General features: G+C 46.9%; 3 protein-coding genes across 11 annotated transcripts in view; 1 reads left to right on the top strand and 2 right to left on the bottom strand.

Moving 5' to 3' along the window:
• LOC139059860 (uncharacterized) overlaps positions 1–22,791 on the bottom strand; it is a 418,798-nt gene that overhangs the window by 129,091 nt on the left and 266,916 nt on the right. The gene's annotated exons all lie outside the window — the stretch shown is intronic.
• On the top strand, positions 3,348–9,163 carry LOC139059859 (putative nuclease HARBI1). Its single transcript, XM_070538323.1, has 3 exons — positions 3,348–3,813; positions 4,834–5,045; positions 5,385–9,163. The coding sequence occupies exons 1-3, from the start codon at positions 3,361–3,363 to the stop codon at positions 5,698–5,700; spliced, it is 981 nt and encodes a 326-aa protein (XP_070394424.1). The 5' UTR covers positions 3,348–3,360; the 3' UTR covers positions 5,701–9,163.
• On the bottom strand, positions 12,093–15,149 carry LOC139060408 (MAP7 domain-containing protein 1-like). The gene is made up of 2 exons (XM_070539518.1): positions 15,019–15,149; positions 12,093–13,829 (listed from the first exon to the last, which is right to left on the bottom strand). Exons 1-2 carry the CDS (start codon positions 15,137–15,139, stop codon positions 13,345–13,347), a joined length of 606 nt encoding a protein of 201 aa, XP_070395619.1. The 5' UTR covers positions 15,140–15,149; the 3' UTR covers positions 12,093–13,344.

The following is a 22,791-nucleotide window of genomic DNA, read 5'->3' as shown; positions in this document are numbered from 1 at the left end:
CATTAAAGATAAGCAGGGTAATATCATCGGCAATCTCGAAGATTTAGTAAAAGGAGTGGAAGAATTCTATACTGACCTGAACAGTACCCAGGGGAGTCAAGATACCTCAATCAGAAACAGTAATGAAACTGGGATGCAAAAGCTCCTGCTACACCTAGCGATGAGAGCAGAAGGGCCCTACAATACATGAAACGAAGAAGAGCGGCAGGAGAAGATGTAATCACAGTCAATTTAATTAAAGATGGAGGAGACTAATGCTCGGAAAACAGGCGGCTTTTTATACGAAGTGTCTATTGACTGCAAGAGTCCCAGAAAACTGGAAGAATGCAAACATTATACTGATCCACAAAACGAGAGACATTAAAGAATTAAAGAATAATAATAGGCCCATTAGTTTACTCCCAGAATTATACGAAATATTTACCAAAATTATCTCCAATAGAATAAAAGCGACACTGGACTTTAGACAACCCATTGGGCAGGCTGGCATCACAAGGAGATACTCTACAATGGATCACATCCATGTCATTATTGACGTTATCGATAAATCCGCAGAGTGTCAATAAGCCTCTCTATATGGTTTTCATAGATTACGAAAAGGCATTTGATTCAGTTGAAATTCCAGCAGTCATAGATGATTTACGTAAACAAGGAGTACAAAATGCTTACGTAAACTCCAACGAAAATTTCTACAGAGGTTCCACATCTACTTCAATTATACTTACGAAAAGCAGGAAGATACCTCTAAAGAGAGGGGTCTGAAAGGAACACACAATCTCTCCAGTGCTATTTACTGCGTGCTTGGGAGAAGTATTCAAGCTATTAAACTGGGAGGTTTGCGAGTAAGGATCGACGGCGAATATTTCAGCAACCTTCGGTTTGCCGATGGTATTGTTCTATTCAGCAACAATGCAGACGAATTACAACAAATGATTGAGTACCTTAACAGAGAGAGAGTGACAGTGGGATTGAAGAGTAATATGCAGAAGTCAAAGATAACGATGAATAGCCGGGCAAGATAACAAGAGTTCGATATCGCTACTCAGCTTCTAGAGTCGTTGAAGGAGTACGTTTACCAACGTGAATTATTCACACGGAACCCTGACCATGAGAAGGAAATTCATAGAAAAATAAAATGGGTTGGATCACATGCGGCAGACATTGTCCGCTATTGACTAGAAGCTTACCATTATCACTGAAAAGGAAGGAAGCATTTTACAAGTGTTGACTAATGGGGAAGAGACTTGGAGACTGACAAAGAACCTTGAGAAGAAATTAAGGATCAGGCAAAGATTGTGGAACGAAGATTGCTAGGCATAACGTTAACAGACAGAAAAAGAGCGGTTTGGATCAGAGAGGACACGGGTATAGCCGATATTCTAATTGACATTAAGAGAAAAAAAATTGAGCTGGGCAGGTCATGTAATGCCCCGATTAGATAACAGTCGGACCATTAGGGTTACAGAATTGGTACCAAGAGGAGGGAAACGCAGTCGAGGAAGGCAGAATACAAGGTGGAGCGACGAAATTAGGAAATTCGCGGGCACTATTTGGAATGGGTTGGCACAGGACAGGATTGGACAGCACAGGAATTGGGGAAAGCAGGGAGAGGTTTTTGTCTCTTAGTGGACATAAGATAGGCTCATGATAATGATGATGATAAAGATGATGATGATGATGATGATTCTCGTATTTCTGTCATTTTATCGAGGATTTCGCCAAATCCGCTCACCTACTTACCGACTTACTTAAGAAGGACATTGCTTTCACATGGGGCCTTGCTCAAACCAAAGCCTTCTCCGCCCTCGTATGATTCCTCGCAAGTCCGCTTTGCTGGTGCATTATGGTCCATCTGTCGCAACTTCGTACGGAAGACAGGGGCCATGGAATTGGGGCTGTACTTGTTCAATGACAGCGTAACTCAGAGTGCATAATTAGATATGCCAGGCGCCTCCTGTCACCCGCCGAGGGGAATTTTTCAATTACCGAACGGGGGTGCCTGGCCTTAGTTGGTGCAGTCGTCAAATTGCACCCCTACTTGTACGGCCGCCTGTTTTCCGTGGTTACCGATCACCATGCCTTGTGCTGGCTCTTCTCACACAAAGAAAGACCCCACCGGGAAATTTGGTAGATGGGCGGTACGGCTCCGACAATGTTGATTTGATGTTTTCTAGAAGTCAGGCTCTTTGCAGAAGGATGCCGACTACCTCTCCCGTAATCCTGTCGACCCCCTTGAATATTACGCACATGCCGCCGACCCTTGTATCGTGGTGATTTATGATCTGCACGATATCCGCATTGCACTATGGCGTGATAATGATTACGTGTTCTCATCGATTGGGTCAATTCTTGACATTCGGAGCTTACGCTGCGCATGTTCAGGTTCCGCGACGACGTTCTCTACCGTCTAAGCTTACGCCCTCATGGACCAGAACTTTGATTCATCCTGCTACGCCGATACCAGACATCAGTTCTTGAGCAGTTGCGTGGCGCGCCTACTGCAAGCCACCTCGGCGTTTCGTATTCTTACGGCTTCGTACGGCGCCGGTTCTACTTTCCAGGCATGTACCGCTCTCTGCACGGCTACGTTGCAGCCTGTGCGTTCCCTCAGGGCCGTAAAAAACCTGCAGTGCAGCCCTTCGACCTGCCCTCAGAGCCATTCTTTCGCGTCCGTCTCCATCTGCTCGGTAATTTTCCGACGTCAAAATCTGGCAAAAGAGGGTCGTTGTCGCGACGGATTACGGGACCCGCTACGCGATTACGCGAGCTTTGCGCACAAGCTGTGCAACTGAGGTGGCAGATTTCCTTTTACGTGACGTCATCCTCCATCACGGTGCATCCCGGCACCTCCTCACTGATCGCGGCCGCAGCTTCTTGTGCTGAGTAGTTGAAGACCTACTTCACTCCTGTTCTGCGGAGCACAAGCTTTGCACCACCTACCACCCGCAGGCAAGCGGACTGACGGAGCGGCTCAATGACACGTTGGCAGAAATGCTGCATATGTACTTTTCTGACAACCCAACCGATTGGGACAACATGTTACCCTTACCGCCGTATTCACAAACCAAACTTATACTTATGCTTATGACTTAAGTCAGTGAACAGCCCTTAACGCGTTTCAAGAACCAACCTTGTACTTATCGCAGAACTTTTCTCGTACTTATGGTCGTGATAAGTAAGGCTCGGTTAAGGTAGCCTCTGACCTACCTTAACGCTCCCTTGTAAACAAACAAAATGGCGGCGATGGACGACTTCGAGGAGTTTGTGGGCTACCTGGATCGCCACGAAGAAATATCGACTGGAGCAGCCTACGAATACGCATCGCCGCCACGTCGAGTAGTCAGGGATCGTTTAAATCCGATGGAGCTTTACAACGACGACGAGTTTTTGTGCCGATTCCGCTTCAGCAAAAGTGCCGTGCAGCAGCTGCTCGCAATGCTGCCTCTGCGGGAACGCACCGACGGACGTGGGTTCCCTGTGCCGCCTCTCCTGCAGCTCCTTATAACACTGCGGTTCTATGGAGCAGGCACATTTCAAATTGTGACCGGGGACCTCGTAAATGTTTCGCAGCCAACGGTCTCTCGGGTCATCGAGCGCGTATCCACCATGATCGCGAGAAGCCTGTTCACCGCGCTCGTGAAGTTCCCTGCCGCTTCAGAAGTGAGCGGTGTGATGAGCGAATTTTATAAGTTAGGAAAGTTTCCCGGTGTCAGCGGGTGCATTGACTGCACCCATGTGCCGATTAAGAGCCCTGGTGGTGACCACGCCGAGGTTTATCGCAACCGGAAAGGATACTTTTCGATAAATGTTCAGGTGAGTGCCCATTTCAAATACCGTAACGCAAACAGAAGCGGTACAGAATGCCGCTGGTAGTACGACTCTGTATGTAACAGACGTAACACCAAGTAAACCACCAGAATCATTTACGACGCGGTTTCACACCGCCAGTGCAACGACAGTTGTCGATGTTTCGAATTTGCTAACCCGAATCTGCACCAACGTTTTGCCCCTCATTAAAATGCAAGTGCCGTGACCAGCACTTTGAACCGGCAACGTTTTCCTCAGCGTCGTGCCGATGAAATCACAGCGCCGCCAGTATATAACCCTTTACGTTTTCACCCAGTATAATCTCGATTGTGTGTGTATTTTTAGGGACATAAAAAATATCAGTAGGTTATTAACCCCAATGTAACGGAACGTAATGAGAACAAACACGCCTGAAAATTCGGCAAGGGTACATATAATTGCTAAAGTCACCTTTGTCGGAATACAGTGCTGTTATGCGGCGAAGATTGCGTCATGAAATTTGGGGAAGCATATGCACGCGTTCGTTAATTATTCACGCTGCACGCGTTCGTTAATTATTCACGCTCGCACGTACTACCGCAGATCACACGACGACTCGGCTCTTCGGATCACCAAGCGCGTTACAAGCGGTTCGCAAAATCGGAAATTTAGCACGTTGTTAAGCTAATGTACTTGGGCCGGGATGACTCAAAAATTCGTATCGAACATGATCATGTAATCAGATTCCACTGCATAACTCTATCACAGAGCTACACTATTACGAGAACAGGATTATTGGAGCACCCGCTTTTGTTTTACCACTCTGGTTTCAACAAGTGTATTCGCGCATTTTGCACAATCAATATAACCATTACTGTGGGGCTTTACAGTAATGCTCATACTTAACTAATGACAAAAAAAGTCAACCAGTCTGTCGGTTATGAATGTGACGCCACCATAAAATGCTTACCTGTACAGAATTTCCTCTATGTGCAAGTACATTTTGGATACCTACCGCCCTTATTAATGAAAGTTGCTGTTTTGCAGGGCATCACGGGCCCTGACCTACAATTTTATGATGTAGTGGCCAGCTGGCCAGGGTCTGCCCATGATAGCAGAATTTTCGACAGCAGCCGTGCAAGAGTGCTCTACGAGACTGGTGTCGTCCCCGGGATTCTTCTCGGAGATATGGGCTATGCCTGCAGGCCATACCTCATGACTCCACTCAAGGATCCTGACCAAGGCAGCCCAGAGTACAGGCAAGCTAGCTAATTTCTATGAGGCAGTGCTGCAGATTATCACAATTATTTTCAAGAAGAAAGTGTCCTGCAAAAATGGTCGAAAAGCTTCTTGCATGCAAAGCAACATATTTGAACATGCAAGACTAGACAAAAGCCAACACAGAATTGAAACACTTTTTATTTGCTCATTTTCAATAATGTTCCCGCAATTCATTTCAAGAGCTCATCGCCGAAAGGCAAAATGCATCAAACAAAGAAAGACAAAGCACTGTTCATAATACATCAAGAGCAATTGATCGCCTCTGTTTCTGTTAATGTTTTCACGGCAAAGAAAAATAATGCAGCTATTTTTTTCAGGTACAACAAGTCACAAGCAAAAACACGAAACAGTGTGGAACGTGTGTTCGGGATATGGAAGAGGAGATTTCCATGCCTTCAGATGAAGCTGCAACTTCAAACAAACACTACACTTGTAGTTATCACTGCATGTGCGGCACTTCACAACCTCAGCAGAATTCTGCGTGACCCATGCCCTCCCGATGTACAGCCCCTCACTGCACCCAGTGTTCACCAGCCTGGACCAACATTGCCGAATGGACAGCCACAGACCGCAGTACAAGATTCCAGTGGATTTAGAACCCGTGCTCGTATTATTGCCGATTATTTCTCGTAAATCCATATTCATTCACTCCATATGCATTCACTTTAGATTACTCTTTAATTAAAAAGGACAAAAATAGGCAGGTAGGTAGGTTGAACTGGTGGTGCATTCAGCGATTCAGTACGTTCATTTCCGGGCAAACAACTGTAGTGTTATGTTCTTGCATGCCTCCTCGTGGAACGTAAGCGGGGATGCGCTCTTTGTGTGCTGCCCCAAATATATCAGCAATCTACGCAGACGGTTTAAACGGGGGAAAAGTTTCCCGGCTCTTGTAGCATGTGTAGTGAACTTCATCAGCGCAGCATATGCACGCTACTCGTAACCGGACGATCCGTTTCTCTCTGTCCGCGAGAGAAGGGGGAGTGCAGCGTCCTGGCGTGCGCCAGCTTTCCAACACATGCATACTTTAAACTTGCACTGTGTTATGGTGGCTGCATGCAGGCTGTTTCACAACACATGTGCGAATAGAAAATTCATGGTGCTTTGCGACGAAACTGGCATCAAGGGTGGGAGATAAACATGCACCTTCCATTCAGCGTGCTAACACGAAGGAGCTAGCAGTAAATCAAAATCCAGGTTTGGGCAACTTCATGTATTCATACCGTCTTCCAAGACCAGTTACCATCTGTCTATCTGCACCCGTCCCGTCTATGTGTGTTCGTTGCCCCGACCTTCTCGCGCTGCATTTAGAAAGCCTGCTAGCAGCAAGTCATCCTCTCACTCATTCTGTGGCCATATACAGTAACTACGTAGGCCAAACTGCAGGGCTGGCTGTAGCACACGTGCTGCACGCCTATAATATGTATCAAGCTAACCTGCACTTGGTACAGTTGACGACAGGTTTTTTGAACGCTCAAGGGACCGCGAAAATGTTAGAAAAATCAGGCAGTCCGAAAAAACAAATGTGCCCCCCAAAAACTCAATTTATTGCTTACTATTGAGTTAGAGGCTGGAAAAAGTGATTGATCTTCTGAACCATGCTTCGCTTGCGTGCAAGCAGGTCCGCCTGAATTTTGGCAAGAGCTGTCGTGTCGCCATAAGCCGACGAAAGAGTTGCGACCGCTTGCATCAGCTAAGCTTAGGTCGACTGCGCTGCTGTATGCGAGTCATCATCGCTCTCGGACTCTGCAAGCACTTGGCGAATGATTTATTCATCCGTGAGCCCGGCGCACAGTTCCAACTCGCTGTCCACGTCCGTGAACTCCGAAAACGAAACGGTCGAGGGAATTTTGACGCCTGCAGTGCGAAAGTTGTCGATGAGGTGCTCACTGCCAGACAGCTGCTCGACGACACTATCCTCGTCCAAGAAAGCCGAGTTGCCATTCAACACAAATCCCGCGTGGTGGAAGCAGTTGCACAGCGTTGTGGGTGGCCACCGACTTCCACGCATCAGCGAGCATGCTGAGTGCTCCAAACAAATCAACAGAGTAGGCTTTTCCACTGTCGAGGCACAACGCCACACACGAAAGCAAGCGTGACCGATACTTCACCTTCAGGTTACGTATCACGCCTTGGTTCATCGGCTGTAGGATACTTGTCGTGTTTGGGGGTAAGAACTCGACTCACACAGACTTCGAGAGAGAAAAAAAAAATGATTTTTTTTCTCGATATCTCCCACAGACTTTTGTTCTACTAAAACTACGCAAGTTGTTTATGTGCCCGTGTGCAGCCCAGTTGTCGACAAACAACAAAACTTTGCGGCCTTCTAGATCAAATTTATGATCTAGTTTTCTCACATAGCTTTCAAAAAACAGCTGTATTATCCATGCCTTCTTGTTCGCCTCATACAAGACAGACAGGTACTTTACACCTTTAAAGCACCTCGGAACTTTCGACTTGCCGATGATGAGCATTGGCAGCTTTTCTGTCCCTGACATATTGCTGCCGACCAAAATAGTAACTCGTTCCTTACTGTGTTTTCCACCATGGAAAGGGTCTTCTCTGGCATAAGCTTAAAAAAAAAGTCCGGTCTCACCGCAATTGAGTATGTCGTCTGGCGAGTACTCCCGTAAGAACGACTGCAGCTTTTCACAGCGGTAGTTCGCAACAACGCTCAGGTCAACAGCTGCACTTTCGCCACACAGTTTCATAAAACTGAGATCAGCACGCTTTTTGAAGTTTCAGCCAGCGATCGCTGACCTTAAATCCCTCAATGCTCATCTGAAGCGCCATCGTCTTGGCTTTCTGTTTGAGGAGGGCACCGGAGACGGATTTGCTTGCTACTGTTGACTTCAGCCAAACAAGGAGGGCCTCCTCGAGCTTTCGATAGGTGCCTTGGCTTACATTTTTCTGCCAACACCCAGTAGACTTTCCCGCTGCCTCCAAAATCTTTTGCTTGTTTTTCATGTAGTCCGAAAGAGCATGTTTGGAAATTTTAAACTCTTTTGCGACATCTGCCTGTGATCGGCCACCTTCGATGAACTTGGTGATTGCCACTTTCTTCATCGGCATTGTGGCGTACTTGCCTCAGTTCATCGGAATTCTCGAGGCCAACAACATAGATTTCTTCTCCATTGTGAATTAGCATGCTTGGCTAAGCAGTACACACAGCGCAGTTGTCGGGAAGTTGTCACACCGACTTTGTTGAGTGCTGCCACGTTGTACGAAAAAATAAAGTTCCGGAAACAGCGTCTTGAAGCACTGAAGCCGATTCAGTCAAATGCGAGCCACAGTAGCTTGCTACTGCTAAGCTTGTCAACACCCTGCAAACACAAACAGGCAATCGAAGGAACAAAGGAAGAAAAAAAAAGCATTGCGTTACGGCAGTGACGCTGTTGCGGAAGCTGCTAGCATATAGCCTCAACCCAGCATCCGAGTAGCAGAGGAACCGCCATGCAAGACCGGCACCGGTTTCGAGACTACAGGATGAAAATATAAACAAACAAGATGGCGGCGACACAGCTCAAGATGCGCGGCAGTTGGCCTGGCTGACGCTTGGAAAGTCCAAAAAGATCGAACAGCCCTCCCTAGAGTGTCTGAAATTTTAAGCCACGTAATACACTGACTTTGTGAGGTATGTCCTGGGGCTGGGAAAAAGTCAGAAAAATCAAGCATGTCCAAAAAATTAGGCGTCCGAAAAATCAGTCGTCGACTGTGATTTGTTACTATTTCTTTGCATGTGTTCATGAATGCAAAAGCTTTTTTGGCAGATCAGCAATGCCATTGTAAACACACTTCACTTTTAATAGGTTTTCCTGCCATCACTGTTTTCCAAGCACTGTTGTTCTCGAGCGCTTGAATTTATTTCGCTTCACAGCAGACAACATTGTCGCGGCCACTGGTGTTCGTGCAAGCGTAGGCTGCACAGAACGCCGGCATGATTGGCCCACCACTTCAATTGATGCTGCGCACGTTGACTACCGCTCTACATACAAACAAAGGAATGCGGGGTCGAGCGAAGCAGATTATGACGCCACGCACGCAGAAACAAGCACGGTCAGGCATGGTCGCGGTGACTGTGAAGGAACGAAACACTAGTGTTGACATCACTATGCCGCGGTTTCCCGTCTCCGCTGACGTCAGCGTGCAGTTATTGATGGGGGGGGGGGGGGGGGGCGACAGCGCAATTTTAGCCGACAATTACGTCACTCTTAAGTGAAAAGTCCCCCCCCCCCCCAAATTTTACCTGCATGGTTTATAAGGTTCCCGCATCCGTATATGAGCGTCTTATTGAATTCGGCACTCTTCAGCTTCCCTTTAATATGCGGTTGGCAGTTGTGCACCGATTATCATCAGCAACACAGCTTTGCTAGTTGTCGTATGCCTTTTCAACAATCTCCATCAATAGCACCTAACCGTTGCCAAATTCAAGACTGTTTACAACTTTTAAATATGCTGCTTCCCCACAAAGTGATCCTATGCACTTTGGCTGTTACGAATTCAAGGCCAGGAGCAGGAGCTACCTAACGTTGCTTTGTTTTTTACATGTGCAATGACATTCAAATTCCACAATAGAACATTTCAGCGATAAGTTGTCTTGTCCAATGGATTCAATGCAGTGAGACATGGTTATCGCATACAGAGCCTTTGAAATTGGTGGTACAAAACATCATGCCTGTGTTTCTCAGGAGACTAGCATTAAAAATGTGATTGTTTGCACATGCGTGCACATAGCACAACAGAAATGTTATCAGCATGCTCTGCACAGAATGAAATAAACAGTACTCATTCTTGTTTCACATATTTCTCGACATGGTGGCTTCTGCTGCATTGAGATTCATGTATATGTCAAGCTCTATCTAGCAGAAGATTTTGCCGTGACGTGTTACATGAACTACATCTAGATGCCGCTTTCATCCCTCGGCAGAATGCTTCTTGTTGAAGCCTCTTTCAAAAACATGCAACAAACAATGTGTCAAACAGATATGAATTAGATGAATTGTGTAAGGGCCTGTACTTGCTCAATCTGCCTTTTGCAGGTGGTCGGATGAGGATGGATGGCTGGCCAAATGCCTTGAAAAATGTGCTGACTTTTTGAGAAGTCTGACAAGGCAAGGCACGTGGAACACTAGTCAAAACATACACATGTGCTTTTCAAGGCGTCTAGCCAGCTGTCTACCCTTGTCTGCCTGCGTGCAGAGGATGGCGCAATGAGCAATTACAGGGCCTAAAATCCATGAAGTTTACCCGTGATGACCATGAGCTTCACATGAACTTTACCATTTCTGAATGGCTGTGAAAGGCACCAACGTCTACAACTGCCATTTTTCAATACAATCATTTGTTGATGCTGCAAATACAGAGTGAGGATCACAAGAGAGACAGAGAAAGAGTACAAAGCTACAATGTACAAAATATGAAAACACCCATGTACTTAGGCGCACTTTAAAGAACCCCAGGTGGTCCATATTCCCGGAGTGGCCCACTACGGCGTGCCTCGTAATCAGATTGTGGTTTTGGCACGTAAAGCCCCAGAATTTAATTTAATTTTCAGCTACAATGTAGGCAAACTGGCACTAATGCAGAGGCTATATGTTGGGCAGCTGTCTACCCTTGTCTGCCTGCGTGCAGAGGATGGCGCAATGAGCAATTACAGGGCCTAAAATCCATGAAGTTTACCCGTGATGACCATGAGCTTCACATGAACTTTACCATTTCTGAATGGCTGTGAAAGGCACCAACGTCTACAACTGCCATTTTTCAATACAATCATTTGTTGATGCTGCAAATACAGAGTGAGGATCACAAGAGAGACAGAGAAAGAGTACAAAGCTACAATGTACAAAATATGAAAACACCCATGTACTTAGGCGCACTTTAAAGAACCCCAGGTGGTCCATATTCCCGGAGTGGCCCACTACGGCGTGCCTCGTAATCAGATTGTGGTTTTGGCACGTAAAGCCCCAGAATTTAATTTAATTTTCAGCTACAATGTAGGCAAACTGGCACTAATGCAGAGGCTATATGTTGGGCAGCTGTCTACCCTTGTCTGCCTGCGTGCAGAGGATGGCGCAATGAGCAATTACAGGGCCTAAAATCCATGAAGTTTACCCGTGATGACCATGAGCTTCACATGAACTTTACCATTTCTGAATGGCTGTGAAAGGCACCAACGTCTACAACTGCCATTTTTCAATACAATCATTTGTTGATGCTGCAAATACAGAGTGAGGATCACAAGAGAGACAGAGAAAGAGTACAAAGCTACAATGTACAAAATATGAAAACACCCATGTACTTAGGCGCACTTTAAAGAACCCCAGGTGGTCCATATTCCCGGAGTGGCCCACTACGGCGTGCCTCGTAATCAGATTGTGGTTTTGGCACGTAAAGCCCCAGAATTTAATTTAATTTTCAGCTACAATGTAGGCAAACTGGCACTAATGCAGAGGCTATATGTTGGGCAGCTGTCTACCCTTGTCTGCCTGCGTGCAGAGGATGGCGCAATGAGCAATTACAGGGCCTAAAATCCATGAAGTTTACCCGTGATGACCATGAGCTTCACATGAACTTTACCATTTCTGAATGGCTGTGAAAGGCACCAACGTCTACAACTGCCATTTTTCAATACAATCATTTGTTGATGCTGCAAATACAGTGTGAGGATCACAAGAGAGACAGAGAAAGAGTACAAAGCTACAATGTACACGGTCGTCCACTTCCAATTTGAACACGGCTCCGGGCGGCCGGCGCTCCGCGGAGCGCCGCTCGTGGGCGCCGGGGTAACTAACGCGCCGGCGCACTGGCCGCCACAAGCGTGGCCGGAGCCGCGTCGTCTGCTACAGCGCGTCTGCACTAGTGTGTGCTGGCGGCTGAGGCCAGACCTGTGGCTGCCAGTGCGCCGGCGCGTTAGTTACCCCGGAGCCCACGAGCGGCGCTCCGCGGAGCGCCGGCCTCGCCGGCAACCCGGAGCCGTGTTCAAATTGGAAGTGGACGACCGTGTACAAAATCTGAAAACACCCATGTACTTAGGCGCACTTTAAAGAACCCCAGGTGGTCCATATTCCCGGAGTGGCCCACTACGGCGTGCCTCGTAATCAGATTGTGGTTTTGGCACGTAAAGCCCCAGAATTTAATTTAATTTTCAGCTACAATGTAGGCAAACTGGCACTAATGCAGAGGCTATATGTTGGGCTGCTGAGCTCGAGGTTACACGTTTGATCCAAGCTGCGGTAGCTGATACATTCTGATGGTGGCAGAATTGCACAATGCCCATGTACTTTGATATACACGAAACATATATTACAAGACATACCGTATTTACTCGCATAATGATTGCACTCGCATAATGATCGCACCCCTGAATTTTGTCGTCAAAATTCAACTTTTTCTTTCCTGTGTAATGACCGCACCCTGAACTTGTCGCAGCGATATGTCGTGTGCCAAGTCTAGCTAATGATGATCGCACTTACCTTCTGTCAAATGCTACGCAAACGATTCTTGAAAACATACCAAGAGGTCTGCATGCACCGAACATTCTTAAGCAGATGCGATCACTTTCTGCACTTCCATGAAAAAAAAAAAAAAAAAAACTACAACCAAGCTTGCCTCGGCTTTGTTTGTAGGCATCATAATGGATTTGGTCAACAGCAACAACATAAAGGGTGCCTTTTGATTCCTCTCGTCTGCACTCATGGGCACGCAACAAATCGCGGGCGGCAACAATAGTGGCCACGTTTACGCTGATAAGTTACAAATGTACCCTATTCATACGCCCATGCTTGTAACGCAGCTAAGATATTCGCCCACCCTTAGTGGAAACGTGCCATATTAGGATAACAGTGAAGACATATGTCGCAGTTTCCACAGCATGCCCGCTATGTGTTTCTGTGTCACTGGCAGCTAAGCGTGCCCATCTCTGTTTCTGTCTCCTCAAAGTAGACATGGCTATGTCGCAAACGTGCCGATATTAACATTATTCATTACTGATACGGAAGGAACTGTTTCAATGCATGTAATGTACTCACAAGAAGAACAATAATCGCGTTCGGCTTGCTCCGCCGGCCGTCATTTTTGTTTCGGTGTCCCACACTGACAACGGCAGCCGCCTGCTTGTCACCGTGCTGCAAATGCGGGATCAAAAAAAAGTTTCTTTTCGTGGGAAATTTAACTCGTACAATGATCGCACCCCTGGATTTGCACCAATTTTTTTGACAAAGAAGTGTGATTATGCGAGTAAATACGGCATATGATCATACACGAAAACTTTCTTCTGCCTCACTCATTCTGTTTTTGCAGAACCTTCATTTTTAGGTCAATAAGGGCCTTCTTTGCTTTAAGATTTTCCATTATTTGTGCATGTTCTGCCTGCCTTTTCTCAAGTCTATCCTTGTGATCCTCACGAGCGAGTTCCATGCGAAGTGCATGGTCTTCACGCGTTAGCTTCATCTTGAGCAAGTGCTCTTTCCTTTTTCTCTGAGCATCTTTTGTGAGTGAAGAAAGCCGAGCACCAAGTTCACTCCTCACAGCATCATCCCTTGTGCAGGATGACCGGCTTGCGTTTATCCGCCGGCGGGCTGTCGGCACTGGCGGCACAGCAGCTGGCGGGGCTGGAGCTGGTGGGCATGTAGCTAGGGCTGCTGCTGGCTCTGGTACACGCTGAGCAGTTTCAGCATTTGGTGGCGCTGCACACTGCGAAGCCGCTGCTTCGTCCTGGTTTTCGATGTCCCACTGCCAGGAGTCGTCATAGTCCATGTCGGCATCTGCAAAGTTATTGCAATCAGAGTTGACATTAGTGTCGTTTCCACAGTGCTTGTACCTTTTACAATCCACTTTTACGAGTGCGCTGTGAGCTATACAGACATTTTTGCCTTGCTACATAATGCACCGATGTTGAACAAAAAACAGCACTGTACTTACTATTAGGACATACTAAAGAACTTGACACAATGTAAGCCCGTGAGCACACAACAATACAGCATGTTCCTGCTGGTGCATCCAGCTGAAGCAGGTTGAATGAAACGGTGACAGTAATAACTATGCGGTTGCATTCAAACTTTTGCATACAAGCCGCTCATCCTCATATTAGGACTCATTCTCTGTTTCATGGGCCACGAAAATAACTAAACCAATGGTGTCTATGCTGACAGTTATTTGCATCACAGGTAGGCTTTCTGTGTATATTGCTTGTTGACGGTACATAATAAACAGGAAATTATGGGCACTATTGCATGGGAAAAAGAGGCGCTTTGGAAACGCTGGAGAGGTTTGCCCAATAGCAAGTGTACCTGCTATTCCACACGCATGTGGCAACAAATGAAACACATGTATGACCACAAACACACAGCATAGGCACCCATGAACATACACAGCTAATCATATATCGAGTACACGACACAACATGGTCAATTTACAGTTATCTCCACAAGGCATGGTGCCTCTCGTATGTTCAGAGCAGATAACATTATGACATCTCCTCTGGATCCAGACAGTGCAAGAGCATATCGATCCATGTGTACTGTACATTGCACACGTACAACTTTGGCGATGTAACCACTCCACTGTAAAAAATAAGGGATTTCCGTTTGCAACACTGACATGAAAACAATGAAATAATGCACAAATGCAACTCCAAAAACCAGTTTTGGAAGCCTTTGAGACAGAACCAATGACTGCATCATTCCTCGTTATAGTGTCCATTATACGAAACCATAAATAAAACCCTTGCTGCACTGCTCCAACCTCATCACCATGATGCCCAAAAGTAATGTCAGCACTTCGACATTAAAAAGTAGCTTAGTTTCTTGCAATACTGCTGTGTCAAATGCGTAATACAGAACGAGTTGTTCATTAGCCACCTGCAATGCCTCATTAGGTGCCTTTCTGTATTAGCAAATCTAGTTTCCTAAATAATTAGTCCAGATATAACATTGCACATAAACTCATACTCACCATCTGCATCAGTGCTTCGTCCCGGCTGTGAGGAAGTCAGCAGTGCTGCTACAGCTGGCGTTGGCTCTGTGCCAGGGCCAGTGCAGTCGCTGTCAAATGGATTGACAAGGCGTGTGGCCATGTGAGTTGCCACTGCACCGACCCTGAGCAACTCGTCATTCATGTGGCATCCTGCCGGGGCGCCACCACCTTTGAAAAGCAAATATCAACGTTAGCAAAATAACGATACCTCTTCAGTTTCACCACTTCGAAAATACTGGCAGAAACATATGAACACATCATGATGTAGCTTAAGTCATTTTGAAGCCCTGCTAGCTGAGCACAAGGGAAATACAGACACAGGTCGCCGTGCTCACACGCACATAGCACCAGGCATATGCTAATGAACTGCAACTGTGCCCAAGTTTTCCTTGCCCCTGGTATTTCATTACAGCACACGACAAGCCTACACACAAAGCTAGTTGATGGCGTTCGCCCAAGGACTGCATTAGCACGCTTTGCAAACAAATAAGGTAGCGTTTCTTTCACAGCAAGACGTCCTTTGAGGTAGCAAACGACGCCTTCAAGAAACCAAAACATGAGCAAATTTGCCGATCGTGCAAGTGTGTCGCGGAAAACAAACATGCGTAGGCACGTCCTTTGTTTGCCTGCATGTTACGATCAAGCAAGTTTACTGCAACGTTATTTTTGGCGATGAATTTATTATGTCCTCGCCACTGTTCCGTATGCACACGCACAAGCTGTTGCAGAGTGCGCTAGAAATCAGCTGTAGCGATGGCTTCCCGTGCTTTCATCAAATATATATACAAGCAAGAAGCAGAAATTTCGGCACATGAGGAATAATGCTCACCTGTTTTGAATATCTCCCGCGTGTCTTCGGCTTTGGCACGGCGCCACTTTTCTTTCAGGTTGTCCCAGCACTTCTTTAATTGCTTGGACGTTCGTGGCCGGACGTTGTGGCGACTGTTGAATTCTTCGGCCAACTTTTCCCACGTCTTCTTCTTTGCGTTGACCGACACCGCGTCAGTCCGTTTGCACTCGAGCACATCGCGGTGCCTCTCCATCAGGTCCATCAGGATGGTGCGCTCTTCGTCCGTGAAGTTAATTTTGCGCCGCTCCATTCTCAACGCGGTTTACGAAAAAAAAGATAATACTAGACTATTTAAACAACTAAACTGATAAAAAATGAGTAAAATAATGCACAGCTAATTATAAATAAGCAAGAAAAAGCGAAGGAAGTAATAACAGGGCAAAACAACACGGACGAACGAAATACCAACACAACACGGACAAAACCAATCTGGAGAAGACTGTACAAAAACGTGCGCTGCGTCGAGTGGATTAGACCAACGTGGCCAGACGTAAATAGCGGACTCACCAAAAACGGCGAGCGTTTCATCAAGTTTTATCAAGCGTTTATACATTATTTATGTACAGATGCTTGTGTGCATGCCATTATTGCTTTCTTATAATAAAAGCAGTTTAAACGTCGTCAAAGTATCTATTTCGTAGCAAAAAATTCTCTAGCCTCGCTCCCAGGTGAAACACTTAACGAGTGAAGGGTGCCTTTCATAAGGCACACTTATGGCGCGTTAAGGTGCGTTTTCGAAACGCACCTTGTTCTTTCCTTATACTTATACTTTTCTCGTCCTTTCATAAGTGACCTTATCGCGATAAGTTAAGTTTGGTTTGTGAATACGGGGGTTAGTGACCTTCGCCTATAATTCGTCCCGTCACGAGACCATTGGATTTTCACCCTTTAACCTTCTGTTCGGACGCCAGCCTTGTTTGCTCTTTGACACACTGCTTCTTCATCGACGAGCACTGTCACTGACTATGCTCAAGACGTCTTCGCCCGGGCTCACATGGAATGCCAGATTGCCGGCTCCCGGCTCACTGAGTGTCAGGCCGCGCAAATAATCTGGTACGACAACATGGTTGTGCAGAATGGGGAGAACGCAATTTAGCGCATGTCGCTCACTTTAGCTGCTTGCTAAGAGCAATATGCGCGTTCGTCCTTTGTCGTGGCTGGAATGCTTTATTTACACTATGTGTGTGCCTACCGAGTGTATACATATTAACTTGGGATAAACTTTGGTGCTAGTAATGCCAGTAAACATCGAGTGCACTGCTGGAACTTCAAAGATCGGACACATTCGCAAGTCGTTCACTATCTCGTATGAGTTATGCACATGTGAAGCGTTTGGTATAGGATACTCTGCTTTCTGTAGTAAATCATCGACACCTAGTTTTATAGCATTAGAAACGATAGCTGGGCATGTTGGTTTAGCATGGTCTGATGTGAAAGGCGTCAAGATGCCGCCGGTAGAAGAGAGATCCACACGGCGCGCCTTTTTTACTTTCAACAATGCTGAATTAGGTAAAACGCCACTGTTTTATACAGGGAGCACTCTCGAAATTGATCTGTGCACAATAGCATTCAGGTAACACAGTTCTTGCGATAACGAGATTGATGCAACACTCACAGACCTATAACATGCGCCAATGATCCTTTCAGCCTGAATTACTCATCTAACCCATTTGTCACAGCTTCTGGACACCGCAGCGCAGGCCCTGAAATTAGGCTTACATTTTCGATCTCTACAAAGGATTGCCTGGTGGCCCCCTCCCCCATTTCTAACATTGTTTCGATGTTGCCCCGGCGTATCATTCAGCGACTGCTCGGTTTGGCCCCCGTACTTTCTATCACACAAAAAAGAAATTTCATTGGCGACTCCTGCCTTACAATCTACGTATGAAGGACTCTTGCATCACAATCTACCTATTTAATTTCGTGATTTGTGAACCAAGCCGGTGACTCGCGAAAAAAGGGTTGGTCATTCGGCAGAGCCTTGAAAACTTGCACGGAGTAGAAAACTACGTCTTTAGGTTAGCTCGCTCCGCAATCTTCGTCAAGTTATCCGAAATCCAGCATTTGCAAGGTATGACGTCTGGCTTTTCTTTTTCGCAAGGTGACTCCTGGGCCAGTTGGCGGATTCGCGACTTCTTCAGGATTTTTTCTGCTACAGAAACTGGCACGAATTGTGAATAGCCTGCCTCTTCAAGTCGTTCCTTAAGAAAGCTTTCCGCAGCTCGACGCAGACAGGACTTCTTGCATATCTTCGCAGGCACGTGTTAGCAATGCTGCGTTTGACCAGCTTCACTAGGTTAACTAGACTAGATTGTCCATCGTCGTGTTTGCGCCACATCAAATCAATTTGATAATGCTCACATGTGCTCTTTGAGGAAGAAAGATTGCAAGACAAGCAGGTTAGCCAGTGCAAGCAGAAGCGACCTGCTTTGTGCCGGGGAAAGGATATAAAGCGACTTAAAGGAACATGAGAGCCGAGATTTAAAATCAAAATCAAAAGAATGTGTATACATCAATCAATGCAGCGCACTAAAGCCACAACCTACATGCCAAATAGCAAGCCACTGCAGCTTTAACAATAGTTCTCTCCCCCAACATGGTGCCATTATGTGCAATCATGTGTGGGTTTCTAGCCACCCCACAATGAGGGCAGTCACCTAAAAGACGTAGGAAACTTATGTCGCAACCTGAAATGTTTGCGGTAAACACCGAGACCTGTTCCGTGCAAGATCACTACTGTACTGTTGTGAACAATTATTGAACAAAACATAGCCCTAACACAGTCGAGGTGAAACAGTTTCTGGAATTGTCTCGCATGAATTACAATTTCTTTTTCCTTGCACGTCCCACAATCGCCTAGAGGTCCAGGAATCATCAGGACAAATAATTTTGGACGTATGCGTAGAATATCTGATGTGTTTGTGCTGACGAAGCAATTGTTTCAAAATGAAATACATATCTGAAAAGGCTTTTTTTTTCTTATTGGCAGGGTGTAGACCAAAACTTCAGTTGAACCACTCTGCCTTCACCCAAACACTGCTCTCCATGGTTAAAGATTGCTTATCTTGCTTTGCTCCAAAAAGAATTCATCAAATAAGTACATTTTCTTGTAGAAGCTTCATTCTTTCTTTTAATTAACCGCGAGCACATCGCTGTCTAAACTTCTCATTAGATAACCTATATATTGACACGTGTACTTTACTTTATCGGGCGACCACGTTTCGCCGCCTAACAAATGTTATCGCACAGCGCGGGATGCGCTTACATTTATCCGAAATTTCTGCAAAGTTATTGATGCTTCTATCCGCTGTCTGTTGTCGCCGGACCTTGTGTTATCTGATTTCATCGCGTGACTCGAATGGTGTAGAACTTTGTGGAAGGCATGCGGCTCCCAACGATTAGTCTGGAAGATTCGTCGACTGCTGTAGAAAAGCCGACGCGCTTGACCCGCTGATCAGAATTTCGACGATCGCCGACCGTGTTCGCTGCTATCGGTGTGCTATAAGTGTAGCCTGTTTTTGTGGGCACAGGTTCACGCAATAAAAGTTAGTTTTGTCTTTTTACAGTATTGCTATTGTGTTCGTCAACGCCATCACCACGTGACAATATAGAAAATGGGACATTATAGTAAGTATTGGGCGCATGTGTGTTCTGTTTCTGATGTTGTACTTGAGTGCTATTTTACACAATTTCGGTTACGCACAAAACTTCTTTTACTAACGAGAAAGTGACGAACTGAGATTCCCAGACATTCCTTGGTCGCAATCACATTAGGTCTGTTCGAGTTTATGCATTATGCTTGTTTCACCTTCAACAAGCTGTAGCTGCAAACACTGCCTATGGGCTTTTGTATTTCCTGTTGCAGAGTGTCTTTTACGTTTTACTGTCACAGCTTTGTATATAAGTCCTCATTCTGCGTTAAGAACTTGCAGTGAAACTATGCTGCGTACTTTGATCTACTGGAAATAAATCATTCTCCTTTAAAAAATTTGTTGTTTGTCTAAATCTGCATGACCATAAACATGATCTGCATGACACCATAAACACACGTTACCATCCATATTTATTGTCAACATTAATCGCATCCCACCACACCCGATGGCGTCTCTAGAGTCCCTACTTCGATCGGTGCACCGGCTGGCAGGAAAGCACCCCTGTTAGTCGGCGGAGACTTCAACAGTCAACATACAGACTGGGGATACAAAACAACCACACACCGAGGTCGCAGGCTCTGGCTGCTCCTCCAGAACATCCACCTCACCGTACAGAATAACTTCCTGACGCCCATTCGGATCGGAAATAGCGACAGCCCGGACCTGGTGCTGACCCACTCCCTCCGAGGCGTCACCTGGACCAGAACACAATACAAACTAGGCAGAGATCATTACATTATACAGTTCACTGTCCCACACAAACAACCCCGTCGCACTTACATGAGACAAACTCATAAACTGGGACTCTCTCCGCACCACTCGGCCGGCCCGCTCTGACGCCCCTATTTCCGATATCGACACCTGGGTGAAATCACTCCAGGATGACGTCCAATGCAACACAAAACTCATTGAAACCTCTACAGAAACCCCTACATTAGACAGCCGACTGGCCCACCTCTGAGAGGCCTATCACAGCCTCCTAGGACGATGGAAGAGGAATAAGCTAAACAGGACACTTAAAAAGCGGCTGGCCGCGCTGTAAACCCCAATCCAACAACATACTGAGGAGCTCTGCTGGTCAGATATGCGTCAGGGTCAGATATGCGACGGCATTGGTGGGAACCTGGCCACCAAGCGGGCCCGGCAACTCCTCCGCCACCTTATAGATCCGACGCAGACAAAAACAGCAACACAACACCATGTAACAAGACTCATCCACGCACACATAGACAACCCTGACAGCCTTATAGGCACACTTCAAAAAACCTACACCTCCCCAGGCACACCGACTCGCTTGCCTCCCTACAAAGGGCAGCCCAACCCCACACTCGACACGGACATAACGGAGACGGAAGTCAGAGCGGCCCTCCCGACTCTTCGTACCAGCTCCGCACCTGGCGCCGACCAGGTAACCAAATCTAAGCTTCGTAATCTGGATGATCAATCCATCACACAGATTACCGACTACTTCAACCAGTGTTGGAGGGAGGGCACTCGCCCCCAGTCCTGGCGTCATGCGAAGGTCTTTTTCATACCCAAACACAACAAACCACTTACACTCCAAAGCCTTCGCCCGATCTCGCTAACCTCAAGCCTCGGAAAACTTTTCGAGCATGTAGTTTTATCGAGACTCGCACAACAAGTGGCGGAAAACGACCTTTACCCTCACAGCTAGGTGGGCTTCCGCCCCCATTTATCCGCGCAGGATGCCATGCTACAACTTATGCACGACATTTTCGACTCCCTTATCCCGGGTCACACAAAGGCAGTCTTGGCTTTGGACCTCTCCAAATCCTTTGATCGCGTAGAACACCATTCGATCATGACTGCCCTCTCGCCACTGAATGTAGGTGCACGTACGTAGACCTACATTCATGCATTCCTGACCGAGCGCATGGCTCAGATACACTTTGGCCCACTCACCTCGCTTTCATTTACTTTACGGAGTGTTAGCACCCCGCAAGGGTCCGTTCTGTCCCCATTTCTATTTAACATCACCCTAATTCTCCTGGCCCGACAATTGGCAATCATACGCCATCTAAAACACACCCTCTATGCCGACAACATCACGCTGTGGACTACCCACGGCAGTGACGGCGGCATAGAGGACACACTCCAGCATGCAGCCACCCTGACCCAAAATTATGCTGCCAGTATCGGTTTTTCTTGCTCCCCAGAAAAATTCGAACTACTACTCATCAGACCTCGTAATCGCTGCTCCCCATGCTCCCCCATCACGATCGAGCTGGACTGACGTCCAGTGCCGGAGGTTGAAATCCTCCGAATACTGGGACTCCATATCCAGAGTGATGGTAAAAACACCACCACCCTGAAGAAACTCAAGCAGATTGCAGGTGCGATTTCGCACCTCATTCACCGGGTTTCAACCCACCACAAAGGCATGAAGGAGCGCCACCTATGTCGCCTCATCCATGCCTTCGCCCTCAGCCATGTGCTTTACACAACCCCATATTTACACTTATCCCGTCACGATACTAATGCCCTAGAAGCATTAATACGCAAGGCGTGCAAAGTAGCACTAAAACTATCCATTAAAACACCCAGAGACAGACTACTCGGCCTGGGCTTCCACAACACTATCGGGGAACTTGTAGAAGCCCACCGACAGACGCAATACATTCGCCTGACACGAACATCCACTGGGCGGCACATCCTGGACTCCCTCCGGATCCGGATACCGGCCAACGACCCTACACAACTCGCCACCCCACGCCACAGCCGCCGGGAGCTGCTTATTAAGCCGCTCCCGAGGAACATGCATCCACAACACCACGAGGCGTGCCGCCGAGCTCGAGCTAAGGCGCTCCATCACTATTACGGCCCCGAACAGGACGCCGTATGGGTGGACGTCGCATGCATAGGAGAGCAAGCGGTTGCCGCCGTGGTGGACTCCTCCCTCTCCCCACTCATCACAATACCCCTCCCCCCACACACTTCCTCAGAAGCTGCAGAGGAAGCTGCGATTTCCATTGCCATCACCCATACCGAAGCCCGGCACTTAATAACAGATTCAAAAACAGCTATACTAAAGTTTGCACGAGGCCGAGTCCATGTTCCTGCTTCTTTCATACTGGACTCACCCGTTACACTTCCACCTCGCCATGTGGAGCTGATACGGGTGCCTGCGCACTCCGGGAATCCCGGAAACGAGGCACCCAAACTTTTAGCCTGAGGTTCTATTAACCGGGCTCATGTGGCCTCCGATCCGGGATTCACGAAGGAGCGCAT

Source organism: Dermacentor albipictus, chromosome 5 (genome assembly GCF_038994185.2).
Source record: "Dermacentor albipictus isolate Rhodes 1998 colony chromosome 5, USDA_Dalb.pri_finalv2, whole genome shotgun sequence".
In the NCBI taxonomy this organism is placed as follows: Eukaryota; Metazoa; Arthropoda; class Arachnida; order Ixodida; family Ixodidae; genus Dermacentor; species Dermacentor albipictus.
The sequence above is the reverse complement of the archived record's forward strand: the minus strand, read 5'-3'. Positions and strand labels throughout refer to the sequence as shown.

Excerpts from the sequence above, each read along its gene's own strand:
- LOC139060408 (XM_070539518.1), bottom strand. The coding sequence starts at position 15,139 with ATGGCCACACGCCTTGTCAATCCATTTGACAGCGACTGCACTGGCCCT. Across the intron at positions 13,830-15,018 it reads ACGAAGCACTGATGCAGATG|ATGCCGACATGGACTATGAC; the intron begins GTGAGTATGAGT and ends ATAACTTTGCAG.
- LOC139059859 (XM_070538323.1), top strand. The coding sequence starts at position 3,361 with ATGGAGCTTTACAACGACGACGAGTTTTTGTGCCGATTCCGCTTCAGC. Across the intron at positions 3,814-4,833 it reads ACTTTTCGATAAATGTTCAG|GGCATCACGGGCCCTGACCT; the intron begins GTGAGTGCCCAT and ends GCTGTTTTGCAG. Across the intron at positions 5,046-5,384 it reads CAAGGCAGCCCAGAGTACAG|GTACAACAAGTCACAAGCAA; the intron begins GCAAGCTAGCTA and ends TATTTTTTTCAG.